Here is a 27,466-nt window from a genome sequence, read left to right as displayed (position 1 = left end):
ATGAATACTTGCATGACACACATTTAGATATAGAAAAAGATATAGGAATTGTCTTCACTTGTGCACATGTGTATGGGATCTGGGATGTTTGGGATTTGCACTATTGATGTTGCTAACATTAGGGTAGCTCAGTGGTTAAGGTGTTGGACTACTGATCTGGAGCAACCTTGAGCAAGGCTTTTAACCCTCAATTGTTCAGACGTGAAATGATATAAAATGTCAGTTACACTGGAGAAGGGCGTCTGCCAAATGCCGTAAATGTACTGCAGTAGCCGTTTTAAACTAGGAAATGGAATTTTATGTATTTTTTTTGTAAAACCAAAAAAAGTGGAGCAATGCATCCACTAAAATGCCCCGATGTTTCTATATCAAACTGAACAAACTTGTTATAAATGCCAGTAAATGATTATATTTATATTAAGCAAATAAAAGCCTTGTGTCTTATAAAACAGAATCCAGGATATGCAGGAAGACAGGAGCTGCCGGAGAATTTAAAGATTCAGTTTCGTATAGTGGCCATGATGGTGCCAGATCGTGCTATCATTATGAGAGTCAAACTTGCGAGTGCTGGCTTCCGAGACAACCAGGTGCTCAGCCGCAAGTTTTATACGCTTTACAAACTGTGTGAGGAGCAGCTCTCCAAACAAGTAAGCTATTCTGGGAGTAACTGATGACAATACATGTTAATTCTGAACATAATGTTTTTAATAAATGAAGTTTAAAGTCATAAAATTTTGTTGTGTAAACAAAGTAAACAAGTGATGAAGAACGTTTTTAAAAGTTTTTAAAAAGAAAGGATTTTACAGGTTCACAGTTTTATACTACATTTATTTTCAATGAAAATGAAAAAGACAGGCAGGCAGTTTACTTTAAGCATTTACAAAATAAGTGTGTGTGCTAATAGCATGCCAAGAGCATCTCTTTAAGGGTTAATCTTGGTAGCCTCAAACACTGTGATTTGCTCACCATTTACCTCAAAATTCCATGTGCAGTGGAACCTTGGATTTACGCTCCAGAAGCAAGCTCGTATTTCAAAACAGCAAATTTTCCTATAAGAAATAATAGAAACTTAAATAATTCATTCCACACCCCAAAAAAATAAATACATAAATAAAAATAACACAAAATATAAAGGAAAAATAAAACAAATTAACCTGCACTTTATTTAAAAAAAAATAAATAAATCTCATCAGATAAGTGTTTCCATTTATGCGCGCAGGCACTGAGTGTTTGTGTGTGTGTGTGTGTGTGCGTGTGTTTGTGTGTGTAAAGCTAAAGTAAGAGAAGAGGAGAAATCAGCCCCTCCCCCTCTCTCCCTTCTCATCTTACACAGTAAATCTTTCTCCTCTCTTATTTGAGTTTCTCACAGACACATTAACGGAAAGACTGTTTTATCAGAAAGATTAGCAAGGAACATCGCTAATGACACCCGCGTGAGCGCATACTAATGGAATCACTGCTGTAAAGTAAAACAAACAGACATATTAACCTGCACTTTACCTTTAAAAAGAATCGCGACAGAGCAGTGTTTCTCTGTAGAGCAGAGAGTGTGTGTTTGTAAAGGTGAGAGGTGGGGTGTGTGTCTGTGTGTGTGTGTGTGTGTGAAGGGGCACACCGTGTCCAATGGCGTGCGCACACACATAACAGCAGGCTGATACAGAGAGAGAGAAAATGGATTTTAACGTCTCGAATGAAACTTCATGCGCACTGTACACACATGCATACAAACACAAAATAAAATATGTTTTGCACGCACATGTGGTCACTGTGTTATAGTAAACAGTACACGCGTGCATGGATGTTGATTATACCAATAAGAGACGAGCACTACCCACAATTCCACAGCGCAAGAAAGAGAAAAAACGTTGCCTCAGTTGTGATCACGTGACGCTCGGCGTCAAAACAAGAAGTGCATGCGTGATGCATGATACTCGGTACTTGTAAACCAAGATTTGTTCATTTTTCAAGTCAAAATGTATTAAAAATCTTCGCAAACACTCGCAAACCGGGTTACTCGCAGTCCAAGGTTTCACTGTACCACAATGTAAGATTATAGTACATGCACAACTGTGTTCTTTGTGCAGCCATTGTGAATGAGTTCTTGACAGGTACTGTATGTTGTGTGCAAAGAAGTTTGTCCTGAACTTCATGTCTGCATGTTTATCTACTCATAAATCCTTATTATAAACAGTGGGTCTCTCTCTCTCTATCTCTTCTACCTGTGTTAATTTAATTTGAAGTGTCATCTGTGTGTTGGTGCTCTACTGTATATTCGGTGAAGCAGTTGTAATGGGGAGTGATCCAAACAGTGGATAAAAGTCCATCCCAGTAGGTAGTATTGGAGTTTGAGGACAGCCCACACCAGACACTCGACCCAGCTAACGTTAAGATGTTTCTGTCCATGAGACACTGAAACATTGCTGGAGCACCAAACATCTGTAAAAGAGGCATACAGTACAGTAATGGTGTAACCCAGGCAAAGTAAAACATGTTTTTTCGCCTATAGATATTGAAATCAAGGGAATCTGGCAATACAACTTAGTTTAACTTGGTGTCAAATAAAAGTGAGCGTTCCGGTCAGACGTTCCATTCAGGCCTTTCATTAACGTGAGGAATTACATATTCATCCAATTTTATGTTATAATGAGTCACATACTGTAGAATTGGAGCTCTCTACTGTATGTGGTACTAAAAACTGGGTCATTTTCTTGTAATTAAAAATATATTTGCTGACCATATAGTGTAAATACCTATTTTTATACCTGCACAGGTATCCAATTGTTAAATCAGTAACTTACAGTATGTGGCAGCAGCACAGACGCAGGTGCACTTTTAAATATGTTCAGTAGTTTGAGGTACCATAATTGATGATTTCTGCAAAATAATAACAAAGCTAACTACTGTACTGTATATATCGCTATTATTTATTTTTATGGTTATACTTTACCTTCTGAAATGTAACAAGTTATTACCATATTATCTATTCTGTTGGTATGTATTTTGCAAAGTAAACTATGTATGATTGTCTTTACGTTACGTGTTGTTTTTGAGCTTTACATGTTTTGTTTGGAAAAGACATCAAATTATAATACACAATTAATTTTTAAGGAGAATCACAGTACAACAATTCCTGCTGTGTTTCTGTGAGAATGCAGCAGTAAATATGTTCTGATATTCGTATGTTTTCCTAGGTTCACTATGACTTTGGGCTAAGAAACATCCTGTCTGTTCTGAGGACGCTGGGAGCAGTGAAGCGGTCTAACCCGTCTGAGTCAGAAAAGACTGTGGTCATGAGGGTGCTACGTGACATGAACCTCTCCAAACTGGTATGTCACTGTCTAAATACTTGTGGTTAATTAGCACTAAAATAGCATTTAAGCGCTAGCAATGTATGTCCCTGCTAACAAAACAAAATTATTTTATATGGTATGGTATATATTGTCTATTAATTGTCTATTAATTTTATCTTAAAGTTTTAGACCAGAAAGCCGTAGGGAATACATTTTCTTAAAAAAAAAAAAAAGATTTTATAAAGTTTTGATATTTAATACTTGTGCCTTTAGTGTGGGTAATAACTATGACCCCACAAGTGAAGCTGGGTTTTAAACAGATTACAGTGATCAAAGTATTTCTTATCATTTCCAGATCATACCTCATTTTTCTTACAGCCAGGGTGTCACAGTGTCTTTTAAACTTTTATACTGGTAATAAGCATCTGATTTTTTCTTTACAGGTAGATGAGGATGAACCTCTGTTTCTGAGTCTGATTAATGACTTGTTTCCGGGCATCAGTCTGGATAAAGTTGGTTACCCTGAGCTGGAGGCAGCTATTAGCACTCAGGCTGAGGAGGCAGGCCTCATTGCCCATCCACCATGGATGCTTAAACTGGTGCAGCTCTACGAGACGCAGCGCGTGAGGCATGGTGAGTCATACAGTAACATTAACTAGACTACTGTACATGAATTTTACAGAAACTTACAAGGACTTCAGAATAGATTGATTAAATGGCCAAGTTTGTTTACTGCCCTTAGTGGAACCCACTGATGTTTCCTGACATACAGTAGCTATGACAACAGTGTCATCATTTGAGGGACATTAACAATGAGGGACTAAGACTGCTTTAAAGGATATTACTTTTATTTAAAACTAAGCAGATGTAAATGCAATAAATATTCAACAAATTCTATGTTTTAACTAATATTATTATTATACAAACCAAGGCTTTTCAGAATAATTACAGAATAATGGACATACGATGCATGTTGGGCTTCATCACAAGGCTTTATACGTAATCAGAAAATTATATTAAAAATGTTGTCTAATACTGTATGTCTCTAAATGTTGACACCCATCTACTGTTTAACGTCTCTAGGTTAAATTCCTCATGGTACATGAAGCATGGGGAAGGAATAGAAAATTCACATGTAAACAAGTTTCTGTGTCTTGACTTTTTATTATTAATAGTAATACATACTGTAGGAAGCCAACAATAAAGTTCACACTGAGTTTTTACCCGAATTAATACATTATACAGTGCAGTATGATTTTTTTTGCTGACCGTTTGAGCATATTTTTACATACAACTATCTAAGGTTTACGACAAATCGTTTGATGGTTTTTGACAGGCATCATGACTCTGGGTCCCAGTGGAACGGGCAAAACCACCTGCATTCATACTCTGCTAAAGGCTATGACAAATTGTGGCACTCCACACAAAGAAATGAGAATGAATCCTAAGGCCATCACGGCCTCACAGATGTTCGGTACTCTGGATGTGGCCACAAATGACTGGACAGACGGAGTGTTCTCCACACTATGGAGGAAGACTCTGAAAGCAAAAAAGGTAAGAATGATGACTGTGTGTTTAATATCTGATAGCAGGTAAGTGTTCATAATCTTAATTGGTCATAACAGAGCCAGAAATAAACAGATTTTAGAAATTCACAGAATTGGGTTTTGCAGGATAGTTTCTGTAGGTTATACAGCAATCATTAAAATCATTAAAATAAAGTGAGGTATGATGTATAAATGATGTACAGTATGATGTACATAAGCACAAGTGCCAGTCTAAATGAGCTCTAAATCCTCCAGTGTAAGGTTTTGTCTGTTTGTCTACTTCAAGGAGTCCAGCCATGAGAGTTCAACCATCTCCTAGCCATCATGTTGAAAGTTCTTTAGGAGTATTGTTACAGTTCACAACATCACCCAGCAACAATTCTGAAGTTTTCTAGGAGAGAAATTACTTTCCATCACTGCTCCATCACTTTCTTATCTATTTTGAAAAAGGCTTAAAGTGCTCAGTAACTGAGGACAACTAAGGATACCTCATCTTGAATATACTATACTGTACATTTACAAAGCCTTTTATTGTTTTAGACCTTTGTGAAAGACAATAAAAGCACAAACATCCTTGAAAGCTGACCAGGTCAGTATATTGGTTCTGGATTGGAAGACCAAGGGCAGCTGACCCAGCTTGATTTTGGCCAGCCCTCCATACTGTAGTCCTCAAAGTCCTGCCCAACAGCTCTCTGGGAAGGAGAAGGGGTTAATGTGGCCAGCACATTTGCAATCTTGCTGTACATCATATTATGTTGCTACTGTAAAAGAGAACATGAGGTTGCTTTACTTAAAACAGTGATAGAATAATATGTGAATGTTTCTTTGTTCTCCAAAGAGCTCCTGGTTTTCAGCTCCAGGCAAACAATCCCAGTAGTACCCAGTAGGGGGCCATAGTCTAATCCTGTGTAAGCTTTTTATTTAGAACTGCACCCTTTGCATTATAGATGAATACTTAAAAAAGAAAAGAAAAACCTTTTGAATACAAATTCCACCATGCGTAGACACACAATCAGCACCCTGTTCAAGGGAAGATAAAGAGAGAGATTATATCAATATGTGAGACAACAGATATCTGAAGTGCCACGTGAATGATTACCACTCCGGTTCATCACCAACAACCTTTCTCCCAGTGTAGACTCCCTTACAGTTTCAGAAACTGTCCTATTACAGTATATCTAATATAAATGTGAAATATGTTCCCACTGACTGTAATAGATGAACTTGGTAAAATTCTAATTATATGCTACATGTACTGTATGTAATGCATAAAGGTTACTTTATCTTAACTTCTAGAATATTATTTATAATTTCTAACACAGCCGAAAGACAAAGAAGAAGAAGATTTCTAACACTTGAATGTTTGTTTTTAGGGGGAATGTATATGGATTGTTCTAGATGGTCCAGTAGATGCTGTCTGGATTGAAAACCTCAATTCAGTTTTAGATGACAATAAAACTCTCACCCTGGCTAACGGAGACCGCATCCCAATGTCTCCGTATTGTAAAGTGGTTTTTGAGCCTCACAACATAGATAACGCTTCTCCGGCCACTGTCTCTCGTAACGGCATGGTCTTCATGAGCTCATCTGTGCTGGACTGGAGACCCATTCTACAGGCGTGGCTAAAGAAAATTCAATCATCACATGCAGATGTGCTTCTTAGCTGCTTTAACAGCATCTACCAGGTCAGTGTCAGAGGCCAGAGGTACCGTGGCTCCAGCCACCCATAAATATTACCAATTTCAAACACTATAGTCATATTTTTGTATATAAAAACAATCAAGACATTTAGAAAAGTCATGTAAATTAACTAATATACAGGTATGAAATAAATAGACATTAAACCTCACTTAACCCCAATTTATGATTTCTATTGGCACCGGTTGCTTTAAAAACAAATCTGAACATGGCTCCCTTTTCTCCTTGCTTCTGCACAAAATGCAAAAAAAAAAAATTGCTGCATTTTTGAATCATTCCCAGTTAACTCCTCACTATGCATGTTCTGTATACAAATTAAAAACACAGAGTGTTTTTTAAATTTATATACATTCTGCAGATTCTAACTAGAAGTTTGTACTGTATGTTTCCACAGGACTTGATGAACTTTGTTTTTACTGCAGTTTCACCCAAGATGCAGATTCTGGAATGCATGTACATCAAACAGACAATTGATATTTTACAGGTAAACCCAGCGTGTTATTTGTGGCCATTGAGAAGGTAATTAGAAGGGAGTGATCCTTTCCCAAATCAGTGACTCTGTTCTTTATTTTTATTATTTTTTTTATTGGATGATGGTGTTATCTGGTAAGATGATAAAAGTAAATCCAGCTGGATAAAACAAAAACTGTGTCTGTCTTCAACCGTTGAACCAGTTCATGATGGCTCATTAATGTGTTTGGGGAGCAAAGGCTGCCCCATGTAGTCTGATCCAACAGAAGAGCTACTGTAGCTTAAATTGCTGAAAAGTTAATGTTGCGTATGGGGCTGTGTAGCCGCGGCCTGGTCAGGGTGCCCATGGTAACTCTTGTTCCCCGCCAAAAGTGCCCACAATGGGCATGTGAGTATAAGAACTAGACTACAGAGCAAACGAAGAAAGTGTCCTGATAAATCATGGTTTGTTTTTTTTTTACATCATGTGGACAGCTGGATGCGTGTGTGTTGTACTATAGAAAAAAGCAAACCGAAAAAAAAATTTGTGTAATGTTCTGCTGGAAATCCTTGGGATCCTTGGGTCTTGCCAAGTACACCCCTTCATGGCTTTGGTATTGCCTGTCGCACTATTGATAAATTTGATTATCAGTTTAAGTGATTACAATATGTGACATTTTTGACTCTTTTCTTACAGGGTCTTCTTGTCGAAGAGAAGAACTTGACGGTGACTCACGTTAGCCGTCTGTTTGTGTTTGCTGTGATGTGGTCTGTGGGTGCATTGCTGGAACTGGAGGATCGAGCCAAGATGGAGGTGTTTCTCAGAAATCATTCAGCCTCACTGAACCTGCCTAGCACACAGGATGATCAAACAATCTTTGAATATGTGGTCAGTGAAACTGGTGAATGGGAGCCATGGTCAAATAAGGTAATTTTAAGCTTATTCTGAATTTGTTAAATGTTATCTAGAAGCAGCTTAAATGTAAGTATATTATAGTATAGTATCGTATATGCTATAGTATATTAAATAAAATAACATTAGGATGTTTAAGCTTTCTATTTCTGGTAGGGAAACTGATTTGTTAATTTTACCTAAACCTTAATGAGCTTATTGGAAGCAGATCTTGATTATATCAGATTAGATTTTTCTTACAATGTGTTACATTTTTTAAAATAACATTTTAATAATATACTTATGGAAATTATCAAGTGTTACCTGATGGTTCGACTAACTTAAGAATGATATTTAGGAAGAAATAGCACAAAACTGGTTGGATTCGCTGACTACCAGTTGCTTTTCCTGTGCACACACCTAACCTTCTTCAATCAGGCATTTACCAACACTCCTAAATGAATAAGGTTTTGATGTATAATAGTCTGGTTACACCTCAATGGCCTGAAGCGCAATCTCTCGTATACTGTACCTACTGTATATTTGGTATAGATACTTGTTCATTTAGGGCAGGTCTGCATAATCACGTTGTACTCTATAATATTGTTGTTTCGGCTCCTCTTTGAAATAAAATATTCTAATATTTTGAAAAACTGAATGAACTGCAATCTATAATCATAAAAATGAAAACCAAAAAATATTAAAAATATTTTACTTGACATGTAATTAATTAAAAAATAATAATTTTAAGTTTAAGCAAGATTATAAAAACATGGTCTGTAACATAAATTATTTATAGGGTTGCTGCAATATTTTTACTGTTATAGAGACTCTAAATTATATAGTGAGAAAAATTATAAAGCTTAAATTGCATTTGTTTAAACAGATTAGATCTCAAAATGTGTTTTCATTCGTCTTTGATTTTGTGAAAGCCATACAATATATAAAATTAACATGTTTTCATACTCAACAGACCATACAGTGATGCATTCTGTATTGTGGATTGTTTAAAGTGGTTAGTCAAAAAAGACTTTTAGTTTGGGACAAGTGTACCCAAACTATACCAACAAAATGCCACCATTTTTCACTTATTTTGGCACTTATTTGTATGTTTTGTCTGTAATACTTATTCATCTTATTCAAGTAATAATTCTGGACTTGACATTATATATGTATTAAATTACTGAATATGCAATATACTGTATGCAGACTTCTGTTTGCTTTATTAACCTCATATTTTAATTTGATTGTTATTATCAGGTGCAAGAATATCACTATCCTAAGGACACTGTACCTGACTATGCCTCTATTTTGGTGCCAAATGTGGACAATACACGGACTGACTTCCTTTTGCAAACTCTAATGAAGCAGGGCAAAGCGGTTCTGCTGATCGGTGAACAGGGCACTGGCAAGACTGTAATGATTAAGGTTTGTTTTTGCATTGAACTGTTTATCTTTTTTTTTATGTGTTCAACCTCTTCACTTTGCTCATCTAATTAACTTGTTTATCATCAGTAATCATCACTGTGTAAAATAAGATTATTGTTAGATTGGGATAGATGTGTTTGTTTTTTATATTCACAATGCATTGCCTCTTCTGCAGGGCTACACCAGCAAGTATAACCCTGAAACTCACCTGAGTAAGAGTTTAAACTTTTCCTCAGCCACTCTGCCTAGCATGTTCCAGCAAACCATTGAAAGCTACATAGATAAACGAATGGGCACGACGTATGGACCGCCTGCAGGAAAAAAGATGACAGTTTTCATTGATGATATAAATATGCCAGTAATTAATGAGTGGGGAGACCAGGTGAGCTTGTCACTTTTTAATAAATATTTTAATTAAAACCAATACAGAAAGAGTTACAGACGAACAGTTAAAAAAAAAAAGAAAAAGAAGTATATTTAAAAATAGCTAAGCTTATTTGCTTATATGTTTCCTAAAGGATAAATTTTCTCTAATAGAATTTATGTTTTTTAACACTTTTCACTTATGCGTATAGCATGTTATTGTGCATCGAGCTGACGTTTTTTCCGATTATCATTCTACATTTTTCTCTGGTTCTCCTCAGATATTGATTAAGTTGTCTTTGAAAATTAGACAAGCCTAAAATGATTTTTAAACCATTTTCTTTTGCATTAATCCAGTGATTGACCTACCTGGTGATTTGTGGCTTGTTGTTCAGATAGTGGAAAAAGCTTCTTTTAGGCAATGTATTAAATTAAATGTTGATATATTCCATTATTGTGTCTCCTCAATGATTCATTATGAGAAATACTCCAGTTTCTACAAAGAAAGGATCTTCTCAATGTCTTCACATTGTCCTCAGACCATAGTAATACAGACTTATTCCTAGTTTTAGGAATTGCAGAGGCATTAGAGTGGCTTACCTCAGATGCCATTTTAATATTACCAAAAAAAATTCTCTAGCAGTCTGTCCTCTCTTTTCTCCAATTTAACATACCTGATGAAGTCAGATACTGTAGCAGTTGTTCTGGTCTATAATGATTTAAAGCACATGGAATAAAGACAAGGGCTCCTGCGGTCTTAAAAGTGTCTAACAGTCATAATAAAAAAATTGTATCCATCCATCTCCGAACCTTTGTAGTCCCACTAGGGACTGTGGAGGCCAATAGTGATGGTGGTATTCATTCCCTTTGTATGACCGTGGTAGGTCCTCTGGAACACCAGAGTGTGGTATAAGTGGGATAAGTTAATTTTAACGTGCTTTATCTTTATCTGATCAACCTTTTTGATTTTTTCATCTTTGATTCACTCTCTGATTATAGAACAGGAAGTGTATTTAGCTGTATTTAACGTAAGAAGTATAACTTAGCGTAAACAGCGCGTAAGATAACCTTAGACAAATTTATTTCTTTATATTAATAAGTTCTACAGAGAGCTCTGCCGTACAAAATGACAGACAGACAAGTTTGTGGGCTTCAACCTGAAATACAGTAATAATATCACTGATTACACTAAAGCTGATCACATTATTTTTAGCTTTAATCTTTTAACTCTTTCTACTTTTAACTCTTTTCCTATCAACGACTTCAGATGGTATTAAATATTTCATTAAATAAATAATTTCAGATGTTCTGTATTCATTTACAATTCTTATTTTTGTGTCCCTCCCTCAGATCACTAATGAAATAGTCCGTCAGCTGATGGAGCAGGGAGGCTTTTACAGTCTAGATCGGCCTGGAAAGTTTATCAGCGTAGTGGATCTGCAGTTAATTGCAGCTATGATCCACCCTGGAGGCGGCTGCAACGACATCCCACAGCGTCTTAAGCGCCAGTTCTGTGTGTTCAACTGTACTCTTCCATCCAACTCTTCTATAGATAAGATCTTCCACACATTGGCATCTGGATATTTCTGCCCAGAACGAGGGTTTACAGAGAGTGTGTGCTTCCTTGCTACAGCACTTGTACCAACTATAAGGAAAGTGTGGCAAACTGTTAAAATGAAGGTGACACAAATAATATTTTTTTGTTTATATTGATGTGGTCGTGTTCCATTAATTATATTTGGAAATATCTTGTTTGCTTAGCATTTGCACAATTGCATTACTTTTTTTTATTATACAGAGATACAGAGATTATACAGAGACCATACATTGTCACCATTCTGAAAAATTTCAGTAACTAAAAGATATATTGTGTCTTTTCACTTCAGTTTAATTTTGTATGCTACAATTTATAAATTATTTTCTTTTTTTGTATTTATTAAAATTTAAATATTTAAAAGTACATTTTAGCAAAAAAAAAATATATATATATATTATATACCTGCATTTACTCTGTATTACTAATAAAATCAACCTTTCTAGATGTTGCCATCTCCTGCAAAGTTCCACTATATCTTTAATTTACGGGACCTGAGTAGGATATGGCAGGGCATACTGACCATAGGAGCAGAAGTGTGCAAAGACAAAGAGATCCTGCTCTCTCTCTTCCGTCATGAGTGCGGACGAGTTATCGCAGACCGCTTCATTGACCAGAACGATAGTGAGATCTTTGACAGCATTCTGGAAAGGGTGAGGGTACCATATAATGTTTGAAACATTGAACAAACAGAATATTTAAATTGCCTCATTTTGTATGCATTGGGTTAGTGTTTCCTTTCAAAAGCTACACTTGATGCTGCGTGAAAACGCTATGGGAACATCCCTGTGTTCTACCGGTTGTGAAGCATGTGTGTATCAAACACTCCAAATTTTGGCTTATATAACCTCGGTCAGGTGACGTCATCTGATGAGGTGCACCTGCAGGTTATAAATAGGAGTAAACCGGAAACATCCTTGGGTCTTTTTGTCTTCAAGGACTGCATTGTGTTTGCGTGTGTATAAGTGTTATATAGATATCGATAACTCACCAATATGGCAGAGTTTGGTAAGAGATGTGTGCCTCCCTGTGACAGATCTCATACGGATGGCGATCTCCACACTTTCTGTTTTGTGTGCTTCGCGCGGCTTGCCTTCTTTAAAGAGAAACCGTGAGCCGCAGCACATTTGTGGGATGTGCAGATCTGGCAGATGTGCATGAGATGAAATCCATCCTTTCTCTCGCGCTCTCGCCAGATCAGGAAGTTTTAGCGTCCACTCCTCAAGCGCGCTTCAGCGCTTCTTGTGAATGGGCAGAAGAGACTTTCTCTTTTGCTTCCGTGGAAATGGACATAGCCACCTCAGAGCAGTCCTCTAATGATGACATAGCGTATGAGGAGTTACTTGAAGAAAAAAAAATCCCCCAAGCGCTCAAAGTTAGACGACAGGTTTCTGTCGGGTGGCCGGGGAAGGGGCCTCAATGACAGTCCCTCCCCTTCTTTGGTGACCTCCATGACGAGTTAACTCATTCATGAAATAAGCCCTATTCAACCCGTGTTTTTGTGCTATTGACATCGATTTATTTAAATGTCACTGATGGAAAAAGCGCGGTTTTATATGATGATGCCCCAGATTGAAGAGATGCTTGCGGGCTGTCTCTCTCCTGGGAGCTCATCCTCCCTGAAAAAGCCCTTTGATGGTGGGAAAAGCTTTTTCAGGCAGCGGGTCAGACTGGTGCTGCCCTGCACACCATGGCGGTTTTGCAGGCATACCAGCCTGACCTGCTGAGAGATCTGAGCACTGGTGGGTCTATCGACAATGCAGCATTTGCGGAGCTACGCCAAGCCACAGATTTATTTCTCCGTGCCACCAAGCAGACGGCCCTTGCTATTGGCCCTTCTATGGCTGCCATGGTCGCCATGGAGAGATATTTGTGGTTTAACCTCATGGGCATCAAGGACAGGGATCGCGCTTTCCTCCTTGATGCCCCCATCTCACCTTCCAGCCTCTTTGGCGATGCCGTAAACACAGCGGGGAACCTACTGCCAGATATGTTTCTTTAGGTACAAAGCACTGTAGAGAGAGGCTACTGTATTCATTTTGCACATCGTCCTCAGCGTTTCAATGGTGTGGTCTCCACTTCCAAGAAACCGGAACGAGCGCCTTTGCTGACTGGGCAATTACAGTATTTGCTGGAAAAAGGGGCCATAGAACATGTTCCCCTGCCAGACAGAGACCCATGCTGAACATCAAATTTTGACAGCCAAAATGATTTTTTCTCAAATCCAATCAAAGGATTGGTTTGTGACAATCAACCTGAAGGACGCATATTTTCATGTAGAAATATTGCCACAACACAGGAAGTTCCTGAGGTTCGCTTTTCAGGGGCAAAGCTTACCATTATCGGGTCTTTCTTTTTAGCCTAGCTCTGTCACCCCGGCACATATAAAATGCACGGATGTAGCTCTGGCTCTATGATTCCAGAGCATTCGTATTCTGAATTATATAGACGACTGGCTGATCCTGGCTCAGTCTTAGCAGCTAAAGCTTCGACATCGAGATGTCGTCCTAGCTCACCTCTATTGAAACTAAAGAAGAGGCGAGGAGAGGCATTCTCTTTTTTGCTCAAAGGACAACGCCACCCCGAAGTAGTCAGTCAAATCTGGGAGATATTTTATGTAGCAGAGGTGGACCTTTGTGCCTTGCAAGAAACAGCACAATGTCCCCTTTACTACTCTCTGACTACTCCAGCCCCCCTGGGTCTGAACGCGATAGCCCATACGTGACCCAGATTACATCTTTATGCATTTCCTCCGATAGCTCTGCTCCCGGAAGTCCGGGTGAAGGTCCGTCAACAGGGTTTGCACCTTTTATTGATAGCACCCTGTTGGCCGACCAGAGTGTGGTTCTCAGATCTAATATCTCTCCTAGATGACTCACCATGAGTGATTTCAGTGAGGAGGTATCTTCTGTCTCAGGCGTAGGGGACAATATTTTATCCCTGGCCCGAGTTTTGGAACCTTCTCGTCTGGCCCCTGAGGGGGACTCCCTCCACTAGAAGAACTTATGCCCGTTTTATACGTGGAGCTAAATGGTAGATGCCGTTTACTAGAGCGACGGTCCCTTCTTGAACTTAGCGATTGTGCTCGAAGGTCTGATTGACACCCCTTTCGAACTACTAGAGTCAGTGCCTGTCAGGCTTCTGACCCTTAAGATAATTTTTCTTATGGCCATTACTTCTTTGAAGAGAATTGAAGATCTGCAGCCTTGGTCAGTCTCCCCATCCTGCCTAGACTTTGCCCCTGGACTAGTCATAGCTATTCTGCATCCTCACCCGAACTATCTTCCGAAAGTTCCATTCTCGACCATGCACCCAGTTGTTCTCGAAGCCTTCTGTCCGGTGCCTTTTATAGCTCCAGAGCAGAAAAGACTTTACTTACTGTGTCCAGTACGTGCTCTTCAGATTTATGTACACCGCACTAGCCAGTGGCGTAAGTCAGAGCAGCTTTTTATATGCTAAGGGGCTGCAACCAGGGGGGCAGCCGCCACTAGAAAAATGCTGTCACATTGGGTGAGAGATGCCATTGCCCTAGCCTACGAGGCGCATGGTCACACTTTGCCTCTAGGAATCAGGGCTTATTTGACCAGGGGGATTGCCTCATCAATTGCGCTGGCAAGAAATGTCCCCTTGCAGCAAGTGTGTGATGCGGCAGGTTCTTATGGGTCCTCGAGTCAGCATCTCAAAGTTATGTCTGAGACCTCCTTGGCTATTGTGCGCACACACAACACAACCCTGGAGGTCCAGGCACTTGCAGTGCGGCAGCATTTATATTCTCTTTTCCATAGCCTTTTCACACAGCATCATGTATAGCTTTTGAGAGGGAATGTCTCGGGTTCCTTTGCTGTAACCCTGTTCCCTGAAAAAGCGGGAACGAGATGCTGTGCACGCCAAAATTTGGCGTGTTTGATACACACCTGCTTCACAACCGGTAGAATAAGGAGCGTTCCCATAGCGTTTTCACGCAGCATCTCGTTCCCGCTTTTTCAGGGAACAGGGTTACAGCAAAGTAAGCCAAGACGTTTTATCTAAATTCTTGGTGAAACTACCTTTATGTTTTTGCTTCACTTACAGGGTAGCAATATGAAATTATGATCTCATATCTGTGTACTGTGTAGATTCTGTTAGAAGACCATGGAACTGGTTCAACGGAGAATAATCTATGGGAAGAATATTTTGTGGATTTCCTTAGAGATGCCCCTGAGATAATGGGAGATGAACCTGAAGACTCTGACATTTTGACTCCAAAGATATATGAACCTATTCCCTCTTTCGCCGCTCTGTCAGATCGCCTTGCTCTGTTTCTGCAGCAGTATAATGAGTCTATGAGAGGTGCTCCAATGGACCTGGTCTTCTTTAAGGTCAGTTTGAAGATTTTATTTTTGGTAATGAAATATTAGCTTTTTTGTGTGTGTGTAAATCTATCTTATCACAAAAAGTTTTTTTCAATAAAATATTACAGTGGTACCTTAGCATACAAATTTAATACTCTGAGGCAAGTTCTTACGAAGAAATATTGTATTGCGAAACACATTTTCCCATAGGAAATAATGTAAGTGCAGATAATCTGACATGTAAATGAAGTAAAATATAAAAATAAATCAACATTAAACCTTACGTAACCTTAATTTATGATTCATCTGGCACCAGCTGCTTTAAAAATCAAACTAAAAGTGGCTCCCTTTTCTTCTTGCTACCATCCTTGCTAACATTCTTAAAGAGTAGCATTTGTAAGGTACCACTGTATATTAAGGTACCACTGTATATATACATGTGATGACAATCTTTCATATATTTAATTATTCTTCTTGTCTGACAGGATGCAATGATTCACCTGGTGAAGATATCACGCATAATTCGCACTCCTGAAGGTAATGCCCTGTTAGTTGGTGTAGGAGGATCAGGAAAGCAGAGTCTCACACGCTTGGCCTCCTTTATTGCTGGTTATCAGATTTTTCAGATTACTCTTACACGGTAAGCATTTGAATATATGGATATGTGTGTATATTTATATTTATAATAAATATTGTTCATTTCCAATTTTTTTTAAAGAACCTACAATGTGAGTAATCTCATGGAGGACCTGAAGACCTTGTACAGAATTGCAGGAGTGGAAGGCAAAGGTGTTACTTTTATCTTCACTGACAATGATGTTAAGGATGAGTCCTTCCTTGAGTACATGAATAATCTTGTGGCATCTGGTGAGGTCTCCAATCTGTTCGCTCGAGATGAAATTGACGAAATCACTCAGTATTTGATTCCCTTCATGAAGCGCCAACATCCTCGCATGCCTCCAACCTCTGACAATTTGTACAGCTACTTTTTATCTAGAGTACGCAGTAACCTCCATGTTGTTCTTTGTTTCTCTCCTGTTGGGGAAAAACTTCGTTCTCGTGCATTGCGGTTCCCTGGTTTAATCTCTGGATGCACAGTGGACTGGTTCCAAAGATGGCCAAAGGATGCTTTAGTAGCTGTTGCTCAGCATTTCCTGGCTAGTTATCCTTTTCAGTGCTCCGAGAATGTAAAAAAAAATGTGATCAGCACAATGGGAACATTTCAGGATTTGGTGGCACAGATATGTATTGAATATTATCAGCGCTACAGAAGGCAGACCTATGTTACACCCAAATCATACTTATCTTTTATTAAAGGATATCAGACCATTTACCATGAGAAGATTGGAAATGTGGGAATGTTGGCAAAACGGATGAACACAGGTATGAATGTTTAAGTTCAAATTCATAATTAAAGAATGAAACAACATAACATGGATATAAAAGTTGAAGGTCATGAAATCAATATTATTTATTGGAATATTACCTTAAATGTTTCGTACTATATATATATCTGAATACGCTAAATGTCTCCTGCAGGTCTTGATAGGTTAATGGAAGCAGAGCAAGCTATCAGCCAACTTTCCAAAGAACTAGTTGTGAAAGAACAGGAACTGGAAGTGGCATCTCATAAAGCAGATGTAGTCCTTCAAGAGGTGACTGTTAAAGCACAAGCAGCTGAGAAGGTTAAGACCCAGGTCCAGAAAGTGAAGGACAAGGCCCAAGCTATTGTGGATGAAATAGCTGGGGATAAAAAAGTAGCAGAGGCAAAACTGGAAGCTGCAAAACCTGCTTTAGATGCTGCAGAGGCTGCTCTACAAGTAAGTGATAAAATTGGATCATTGCCCTGAAAAGAAAAAATCATAGAGCATGAATCATTCCATTATTGTTCAGTGGTTTCTCTCACATCCTTTTCCTAGACCATGATAAATTAAATTGTTACATTGATAAATCAATGGATCATGTGATGCCGGCATGTTTAACTATTGGCTGTTAGGTTTTGACCCCATTACTTGCTTAGAGAGTTTTGCGGGTCATCGTTGTTACTGTTTAATTTTGCCCACTGCTACCACATCACAGGCATGTGATACTGTACCATCAGTGAAACAGGAAATCTGTACACTAATATGTTAATTAGGTGGCATGGTGGCTTAGTGATTTGCTCTTGCCTTGCATCGCCAGGGTGCGGGTTCAATTCCCGCTCCGGGGTCTGCATGCATGGAGTTTGTATATTCTCCCTCTGCTCAGTGGGTTCCCTCAGGGTACTCTGGAAAAAGGTACCGAAGCATTCGGGCACACACATCCAGACTGTGCAACAGCTTTTTTCCACAAGCCATCCGTCTCCTCAACAAAAAGGGACTGGACTGATAAACACAAACACACTCACACACACACAAACACAAACATTATCACACAGCTTAACTCAACTACCTCAAAATATTGAGACTGGACTGACTAATCAACACAAGTGCAGACACACTGACCTACACCACCAAATTATCGTACACACCAACCTGTAAATGCTTCACTGTTTTTAACAATCTTTTTGCACAATGATCATTACTGGACTACATTTTTGCACTAATTCCTCAAATCTTGCTGCTGTTTTAAGGAATGTTTATGTTTACCCACTACCTCAACACCATATTTTATGTTCGGTTATGTCGTGGTTGCGCACTGTCACTTTGTTGTTGCTCTTGTTTGCACATTTGCACGTGCACTTTATGTTGTCTATAAAAATGTTACTTAGCTAGTTAGTTATTGTTAATTTATGTTGTAATTTATGTTAGGTCTCTCTGTCCTGTCTCTGCTAGCCAGTTAACTAGGCCTCTTGGTTAGCTAGTTTAGTGTCTCTGTTAATTTATGTTGTAAATTTATGTTGCATGTAGCACCTTGGTCCTGGAGGAACGTTGTTTCGTTTCACTGTGTACTAACTGTATATGGTTGTAATGACAATAAAGCCTACTTGAACTTGAACTTGAACTTGGTTTCCTCCCACAGCTCAAAGACATGGTAGGCTAATTGGTGTTCCCATATTGCCCTTAGTGTGTGAATGTGCGTGTGAATGTCGACCTGAGGTCCTAGTCCTACCACGGCTGTAAAATGGGAATAAGTACAATGTTATATGGCAGTTCTATTAAGACCAGTGTTTTATTGTCTTTTATAGTTTTGCAGTTCCCATATGAAGTGAAAGTGGGAAAAAGATTCCTGTGATTTATATAGTCCATATATAAATCACAGATTCCTGTGATTTATATAGTCCATATAAACGCTAGTGACTTGCTGGACTGTGCACTATAAATTATCTGTTGTGAGGATAGTGTTGACCTAGTTTTACATAAATGTAAAAGAGAATGTTTACCAGCTCTGTATGAAGGATCCTCTCATATTAGTTTATTTTATTATTATTCTGAAAGAATGAATGTTACTGATATGTTAGAATGATTTCTATATGTTATATTTTATTTACTGTTTTCAGACTATAAAGCCGTCAGACATCGCAACAGTGCGTAAACTGGGGAAGCCTCCGCATCTGATCATGCGAATTATGGACTGTGTGTTGCTACTGTTCCAGCGCCGGGTTGATACTGTCACCATGGACACTGAAAGGTTCTGCCTAAAACCCTCTTGGAGTGAAGCCCTAAAACTCATGAACAACTCGGGCTTTCTTGGCATGCTTCTTAATTTTAACAAGGTCAGCTTGCACACTGAGTGTCTTATTCAACTGCTCACTTAAATTCAACATAGAGTATGCATTAAAATACATGTTGCAAATGTTTTTTTGTATGTAATTCAGTGCTAGCGGGTCTTATACAGTAATTCATCAAAGCCGTAGCAGTAAAGTAGTAACTGTAAAGGAACACTGAAATCACCTAATGTAAAATCCATGACCTACGACTGAGACTCAGCTTGCTGACACCGTGTAGAATGTTTGACTTCAGAATGCTCCAGAGTGTCTTGATAGTCTTGAGACTTCACTCTACTCTACACAGATTTAAGACACCTTGTAAAGAATCCCCAGAACATAACCTAGCCTCCTCCATGTTTCACAGCATGTACAGTGTTCTACTGCACTGGTCTACTGTATAAACATATACAGCTGATGTAACTTGCCAAAAAGCTCCAGTTTTGTCTGATTTGTACGTAATAAGTGGTTTGTAAATATACATTGTGGTTAATTCCAGTCTGGCTTTTTAATTATTTGCTTTTAACAGTGGTGTCCTATTGGGTTGGCTTTTATTAAGACCATTTTTGCTCAAACAATGATGAGTTTTGTGATCGGACATAGTTTTATAATTTTTTTTAATAATTAATGTATCTATCTATCTATCTATCTATCTATCTATCTATCTATCTATCTATCTATCTTATATTTGCTACTATAGTCTCGGGATAATTAAGCTGCTTTGGCGATGATCTGATATAGTTTACCTTTAATGTGCTTGGAAATATTTTTTTTTCTGCTCTTAGACAACTCTCTCCTTTGCTTTCTCTGCTCCATAATACCAGCAGAGTGAGCAGTTTTCACCATTTATGTTACTATAGTCAAATTATTTTCAGGCTTTTCTAGGGGGTACCAGCTCATTTGTGCAGACCAATTTCATTAGTTTAATTTTTAAGTGATTCTGTTGAATTCAAAGGTAATGTGTCGTTTTAATTAGTTGATGCTAGTAAGTATTCAATTATTACTTACTGTATTATTACATTTGTCAGTATCAGGTTATTATACAGGGTACCAACAAATTTGTCCATGTCTGTAGAAGAATAAAATAAATCAAAAGAATAGAATTACCCCGAAAGCCCTTCCATGACTTACTACTAAACAGTGAACCACCACCAGCTACAATCTCCTTCAACTTTGCTACAGTATGGCAAGAAACAATACAGTATTTTTTTTTTCAATAAACCTATAAAACGGTTCATCACTGTACTGAGACATTGTTGTGCATCAGAGCCTGTTTCTTAAATAATCTCAGGAAACATACAGTATTTTTTGGGAAGAGATATATATTTTTGGTACCTGGTAGTGTATTGTTTGCTCCATTGCTGCTAACGCAGTAGAGAATTGCACCACCATCACCCAGGACCATTAGTGGGGGCGAAACGTATATAAACAATAGGCATAACAAAGGAAGTAATTCCTGTTGCAGCTGAAGAAGTGCAGCTTACCACAGCCAAATACTGTGTGGTGCATTTCTACCCCACCATCAATCTTTTCAAAAGAATCAATCTTTACACATAAAAAATGTTTCTTTCCACCTGCAGCTGACCTCATAAATGTCCTCATTGCCCATCCTGAAACAAAAATACGCAGGTGGACACTTTGCTGCCACAACCTTCACTCTATTTCTCCAATCATTTGGGACTGATTAAGCAAAAGGAAATCCCTACATTTCTGACACTACTTAGTGGAAACATGCTATGCTGCGCTACACCTGTCTGGAAACAAGTTCACAGTCCCCTGTCCTCCTTTGATCATTTGTTAAAGCTCTTTAAATGTGTTTAATTACTCTCCAGATGGCAAATTAATCTTTTGACTGTTTTTAAAGTTTTTATGATCAAGCTGCTCTTGGTTTTGTCATTCAGATGCCCAACAACCTTAATCATCTGTTTCAGTTTCCATGGCCTTCCATGGTTCATGTTTGTTTTTTATTCAAAATCTTTTCTGTAAAGCAAAAATAAAACTTAGAAAAAGATCAAACTTGTACTAGTGAAGAAAAATAATAATGGTAGAGGGAGCAAAGTTATGTCTTTAAAATATTGTATATACTGTATACTATTGTGTATGTATTTTACAAAGTCAGTTCCTACACTTGAGGAAAAGAAAAATAGTATGATGTGTATTATATTAATATAATATCATTAATAGTATTATATTATTATCATCATGATATTATCATATACTGTATATCAGTATATAACATATAGCAATAAATTTAGTAATAAAATATTTATACAAGTATTTTTTCCTGAAGTGTGTATCCTATACATTTCTTTTGGCTGACTCTGTATATAAAGTATATACACTATTATTGGTTCATCATATTATTCCCACATATAATTTTTGGCTAATAACCCAGTAAAATATTCGGAATGTTTTCTTTTATTAAAAAGGACACAATTACAGAGGAGGTTGTCGAGCTTCTTGTGCCTTATCTGAATATGGATGATTATAATTTGGAGGCAGCTAAGAGGATTTGTGGCAACGTGGCTGGACTTTGCTCCTGGACTGAGGCTATGGTAGACTTCTTCAGCATCAATAAAGAAGTCTTGCCTTTGAAGGTAATGTTTTTTTTATAGCCTGTATTTTGAAAAGCTATTTAAATGAGATTACTAGCCTTTAATGGAATGAAAACTTAAACTGCCTACCCCAGGCTAACTTAAAGCTTCAGGAAGCCCGACTGGGTGTGGCTCAAGATGAACTGTGCAGAGCTCAGGAACAGTTAGATGAAAAGCAGAAAGAACTGGATGAAGCACAGGTAGGTCCAAATAGTTAATTTTAGGAGATAGTTATACATTAGAATTAAACTATCATTAATTTTGGGTTTAACACAACATCTTAAATCCAAGTTAAAAAATATGTTTTTTTGAATAATTTCATTTCATGAAGTTATCCAATTCATGATGCACAACACCTCGCCCATATATTCACAATTTGGATTTAAAAGCAAATATTAAAGAGCTATTAATTGAATAAATATTGCAGTCATTAACATGTTCCTGTTGAGCCGGCAACTGATACTGTGACTGTGTTTCAGATAGTTTAAATTATTGACCTGTATCAAGCAAAGAAAACAACTAAGAGTATTTCTGAAATTACTGAAATTTGGTTAAAAACTGTCTAATGCATTATTAAGACCTGGAAGGATAGTGATGAACCATCATCCTTATGGAAGAAGTGTGGTGAGAAAAATGGCTGTGATCTGAAAACAACAGCTGGTGGTGTTGCGTCATCGTCATCATCAAAATAAATAAATAAATAAATGAATAAAAAATTAGAAATCATGTTATATGCTATGTTTGTTGAGACAAAAGTGATAAGAACTTGCAAGATTGGGAATAAACAGCTGTGGCTGTAAGAAAACCACTTGTTAGTGAGACTAATCAGAAAACAGTACAGTTCAGGTCATATGGCCTGGTGAGACCAGATCGGCCCTATTCCAGAGTGATTGATATATCAGGGTAAAAAGGAAAGCACATTGTGAAGCGATGCACCGTCGTGCATAGTACCTACTGTACAAGTCACTAGAGGCAGTGATATGATCTGGGGCTGCTTCTGTTGGTCAGATCTACGCTTAGCAACCTTATGTGGTAATAAAATTAAGTCAGTTGGCGACCCCACTGAACTGAATGACAAGGTTATACTGTCTATCGATTTCTTTCCTTCCATCATGGCGGGGACGTACTCCGATATGACAATACCAAGATTTATTGGATTCACATTATAATGGTCCTGAAACCATGATAAATATTTTTTTTTACCCAAAAATCAGACACCGTAATTCTCTGGGATGTGCCAGAGAAGACTTTATTGAGTGGTTTGACTCTCCTGTCACCAACACAGGATCTCAGCCAACATTTTTTTCAATTCTGGACAGAATAAGGGTTATGACATTGCATAAGATTGTTAGAAAACATGCCATAGGGATACGCGCTGTGATTAAAACTAAAGGTTGTGATTAAAACAAAAAAAAAATTAAGGAATGTTGCATCTGTGGCCTGTGTGTGTGTGTGTGTGTGTGTGTGTAAGGAACACCTTCACATTACACATAAAACTTAGTACAGTTACTGTATCTTACCAGAGAATCATGTAACAGCAGCACAATGCTGATCTAGACACTGATCTAAAGGATCATTAGAATAGGTGAAAATGTAATCTTAGTGACTTTAATGGAGAGGTTTGAGTATTTCAGAGACTGCTACTTTCCTGGAATTTTCACATGTACTGTAACAATAGTCTCTAGATTTTACACAAAATATATCCTGTGTGTGTCGGATCTGCAAACCGAGACAGTGTGGATGAGAGAGATCAGAAGACATTAACTGGTCTGGTCTGAGCTGACAGAAACTCAATTTTTTGTATAAAGTCTAAAGATTGTTGTGTGTGTGAAATTTCTAGGAATTCAAAAGTTATTCAAATACCCAACTAGTACTAAAAACTTGCCACAGGTGAAACTAAATTTAACTAGTTGACACGTCTGTGATCAAATGCTTGATGTTTACATTAACTTTAATCCTTGACCTGTACATTTTTTATATAAAATTTGCTTTATTACATTATCTCAGATATCACTCATGTTGTATATACAGGCACTTTATGATGGAGCAGTAAATGAGAAGCAGTCACTGTTGGATGATGCTGAAAGTTGCCGCAGAAAAATGTCCAGTGCTATGGCACTCATTGATGGACTCAGTGGGGAAAAGGTGAATTTATGCACAAACTTCTTTTTTTAGGATTATGGAATCCACTAATGGTTAGTGCCAAATAAGGCCATTAGTTTTAAAACATATATTATGAGAATGTATAGTTAGCCATTCATAAAATTATTGTTTAGACAAGTTTAGTTTATGAATAACTGCTGCTTTCTTGGGATTTTCATGCATCGAGTGTCGAGTGTCCTCACTGTGTGTGTATGCTATTTTTTTAAGGAAGTATGTAATTAGCACAAAACAATGCCCACATGCAGTCAGATCTGATGGCTCAATGAAGTCCATGCCAATCCTGTCAAAGGGCACATCAATCATTGGTAATGGGCACAGTGGTGCTTTTGAGGCAGCCAGCTGACTCACCAACTGGCATTCCTAGCATGTGGATATAAATGAGCCAAAAGATGGTTTGGCATTTTATAAACTCCTAAACATTCAGCTTTTAATGAGGTCCCTGGAATAAAGGGAAATGCCTTGTGGAGAGACTCTCTGAGGGAGGAATGAAGAGCGTCATCACCCTGATGTGGAGCTCGTGTTTGATGGACTCAGCACCACCTTCCTACTGCAGGATCCGTCCACTAGCATATCACTCGTTAAAGTTGCAAACTCTGGCCAATCCATCTGCCGCCATCCTATGCTTTTTCCCCATTAGATAACAGTTAACTTGTTATTAGTGACTGGAGAAAATACTGTACATGTCTGCTAGCATTGCACCACACCTTTACAAACTGTCACACACATCACCTACACCATGCATTCCCTAAAGCCCCTCACTGAATCAGGGTGTCATGGACTAAGGTGATTTCATCTTAAGCCCACAAGGCCTGATGGGGACCCCTAGTTAACCCATCAGACCAAGGGTTAGGGAGGGGAAAGGGGTGTTTAAGCACTGCCTGCAGATAGAGACATACGGGGAAGCCAACAGAACAAGAGTATAATTTTAAGAAGAGGAGTACAAAAAAATAAATAAAGAAACATATATGCAAGACAGTTTTATTATATGCATCTGAACGAGTCAGTTCCCAGTCTGTTCCCCTCACACCCTTGCTGAATTGAGCCTGTACCCCTCATACACTTACAGATTTCTTTGCCAACTTGTCACGCCAACTGGCTGCAACTTGTGCTGACTGGTGCGGACTAGGACAGCCTCAGCACGTTTTTGAAAACCTATACAAAATCATGTTGAGAGGAGTGTAGTGTGGCCTAAGCCACCATGTCTCCAACAGGATAACTAAATACCAAAAAAATCTTCCGCCATCCCTAAACCTGGAAAAATATAGGGAAAAAAGAACCAAATGATTTGACATAAATTGGTCTTTTGTTTTCTCTGTTTTGTTAAATGCTTTCTTTAACCTGCTGGCATGAATCCACTGGGGTTGACAGAAACTAACTATAGCAGTCTAGATTTCAAGGGTCAGGCCATAATTTATTTGAATGGGAACAATTTTGATGTGGTCCATGGTTTGATGAACACCTCACACAGGATCGCAGGGAGGAAATCAACACAATACACCAACACAATTCTCCTTCTTTCCATACTCACTTTCTTTAACCTGCTCCTCAAGGTGCGATTCATTCTATGGACCACCCAACTAGACAGTGGAACATATGGACCGTGAAACAGTGCTCAATTATTTACAACCCTGTATAGCAAATTCTAAAACTTTTGAGCAAAGCGTGTTCCATTATCACCATTGATCACTATAGAATCTAGGAATGATCTTGTTTGCCGAAATATTTACAGCAATAATTAAATTTTCTTTTGACTGTGGAAATGCTTCAACCCCTAGAAAGTTGTAAAATTAACAATGACTAGCATAAATGTATAAGTTCGTTCTGGCAGAAGTGGATATAAATCCAAAGGAACACATTTGGGATGCGGTAGCCCATAAGATGCAAGCAGTGCAACAGTGCACCTGCAAAATCTGCAGAAAGTGAAAGATGCAGGCTTTCTATCATGGACTAGAATTTTAATATCTTGACATAAAGACAGTGAAGAATTGAGGCAGGTTTGATTGCAAAGTGTGGCACAACCCAGTGTTATAGTGTTCTCTAATGTAGGTGAAATTCTTTACATTAGATCTTGTGCATATCTACTGTGGGTAACCCCCCCCCCCAAAGTTTTATTCAAGTTGGATGTGAGATTTCTCTTATAGTTTGATGATTTTTTAAGTTACTATTTTTATGCATCTGTGGAATGGTATATCTTTGTTAGATACGCTGGACAGAGAGCAGTACTGAATTTCAGCGACAGATAAAGCATCTAATGGGAGATGTACTACTAGCTACTGGGTTCCTGTCCTATGCTGGTCCTTTCAACCAAGAGTACCGCAATCATCTTCTAGAGCAGTGGAAGAAAGAAATGAATATCAACTCTATTCCATATAGTCAGGTATGCAAATCAAGTACATTTTGAGAGGCTTTTTTTGTAATTTTTTGAAGGAGTTAAAAGATGAAAGGATATTTGAGTGTAGATTTACAAAATACACAACTTTCCACATTTTCTTTGTTTAGAGCCTAAATGTTATCAGCATGCTGGTAGACAATGTCACTATAGGTGAATGGAACCTTCAGGCCCTGCCCAATGATGAACTGTCAGTGCAGAATGGTATCATTGTTACTGGTGCCTCCCGATATCCACTTCTCATTGACCCTCAGGGCCAGGGAAAGACCTGGATCAAGAACCGTGAAAGTAATAATGAGTTACAGGTATTGAGAACAAAATACAAAAATACAATACAATTATTCAATGATATAATTGTGAAATAGAAAGTATTGTAAACACATTTTTTCTATTACTGTATGTATTAACATTATTATTGTTGTTTGACTTTCTGCTCATTAGGTCACTTCTTTAGACCACAAATATTTCCGAACTCACCTTGAAAATACTTTGTCTCTTGGCAAACCCCTACTCATTGAAGATGTTGGGGAAGAACTGGATCCTGTTCTGGACAATGTTTTAGAGAAGAACTTCACAAAATCTGGCTCAACATATAGGGTATAAAAGATCACTTGGGTCACTATTTTTTTTTTTTTGTGTTACATACATTGCCCTTAAAATGCAATTTACATAAAAGTTATTAATTATCATTACGAATGATTTCATCCCATAAATTGCATTCTTTTTTTAACATTTGTTTTGATATATTGTCCACCTCCATTCCTCACACAGGTTAAAATAGGAGATAAGGAAGTAGATGTAATGAAAGGATTTACACTCTATATTACCACAAAATTGGCCAACCCAACCTATAGTCCTGAAATCAGCGCAAAAACTGCAGTTGTGGACTTTACTGTCACAATGAGGGGTCTAGAGGACCAGCTGCTGGGACGGGTCATCCTCAAAGAGAAACAAGTAAGACTATTGGTCAAATCATAATGCATGCTGAACTTTAAATAGCTCAAATTAATGTACATCCTGATAAACATTTGTCATTTAATTC

General features: G+C 38.0%; 1 protein-coding gene across 1 annotated transcript in view; it reads left to right on the top strand.

Moving 5' to 3' along the window:
- Nucleotides 1-27,466, top strand: part of dnah5l (dynein, axonemal, heavy chain 5 like) — an 87,194-nt gene that overhangs the window by 43,455 nt on the left and 16,273 nt on the right. The window contains exons 44-66 of the mRNA XM_053494473.1: nucleotides 453-647; nucleotides 3,192-3,326; nucleotides 3,734-3,923; nucleotides 4,627-4,844; nucleotides 6,211-6,522; nucleotides 6,930-7,019; nucleotides 7,683-7,913; nucleotides 9,138-9,305; nucleotides 9,481-9,687; nucleotides 11,019-11,348; nucleotides 11,709-11,915; nucleotides 15,378-15,620; nucleotides 16,079-16,233; nucleotides 16,312-16,976; nucleotides 17,133-17,413; nucleotides 19,072-19,287; nucleotides 21,708-21,875; nucleotides 21,968-22,072; nucleotides 23,904-24,017; nucleotides 26,236-26,412; nucleotides 26,535-26,729; nucleotides 26,866-27,021; nucleotides 27,196-27,378. Coding sequence (XP_053350448.1) covers nucleotides 453-647; nucleotides 3,192-3,326; nucleotides 3,734-3,923; nucleotides 4,627-4,844; nucleotides 6,211-6,522; nucleotides 6,930-7,019; nucleotides 7,683-7,913; nucleotides 9,138-9,305; nucleotides 9,481-9,687; nucleotides 11,019-11,348; nucleotides 11,709-11,915; nucleotides 15,378-15,620; nucleotides 16,079-16,233; nucleotides 16,312-16,976; nucleotides 17,133-17,413; nucleotides 19,072-19,287; nucleotides 21,708-21,875; nucleotides 21,968-22,072; nucleotides 23,904-24,017; nucleotides 26,236-26,412; nucleotides 26,535-26,729; nucleotides 26,866-27,021; nucleotides 27,196-27,378 — 4,941 coding nt within the window. The remainder of the gene's footprint in view (nucleotides 1-452; nucleotides 648-3,191; nucleotides 3,327-3,733; nucleotides 3,924-4,626; nucleotides 4,845-6,210; nucleotides 6,523-6,929; nucleotides 7,020-7,682; nucleotides 7,914-9,137; nucleotides 9,306-9,480; nucleotides 9,688-11,018; nucleotides 11,349-11,708; nucleotides 11,916-15,377; nucleotides 15,621-16,078; nucleotides 16,234-16,311; nucleotides 16,977-17,132; nucleotides 17,414-19,071; nucleotides 19,288-21,707; nucleotides 21,876-21,967; nucleotides 22,073-23,903; nucleotides 24,018-26,235; nucleotides 26,413-26,534; nucleotides 26,730-26,865; nucleotides 27,022-27,195; nucleotides 27,379-27,466) is intronic.

This window comes from Clarias gariepinus, chromosome 4 (assembly GCF_024256425.1).
Source record: "Clarias gariepinus isolate MV-2021 ecotype Netherlands chromosome 4, CGAR_prim_01v2, whole genome shotgun sequence".
Classification (NCBI taxonomy): Eukaryota; Metazoa; Chordata; class Actinopteri; order Siluriformes; family Clariidae; genus Clarias; species Clarias gariepinus.
The sequence above is the reverse complement of the archived record's forward strand: the minus strand, read 5'-3'. Positions and strand labels throughout refer to the sequence as shown.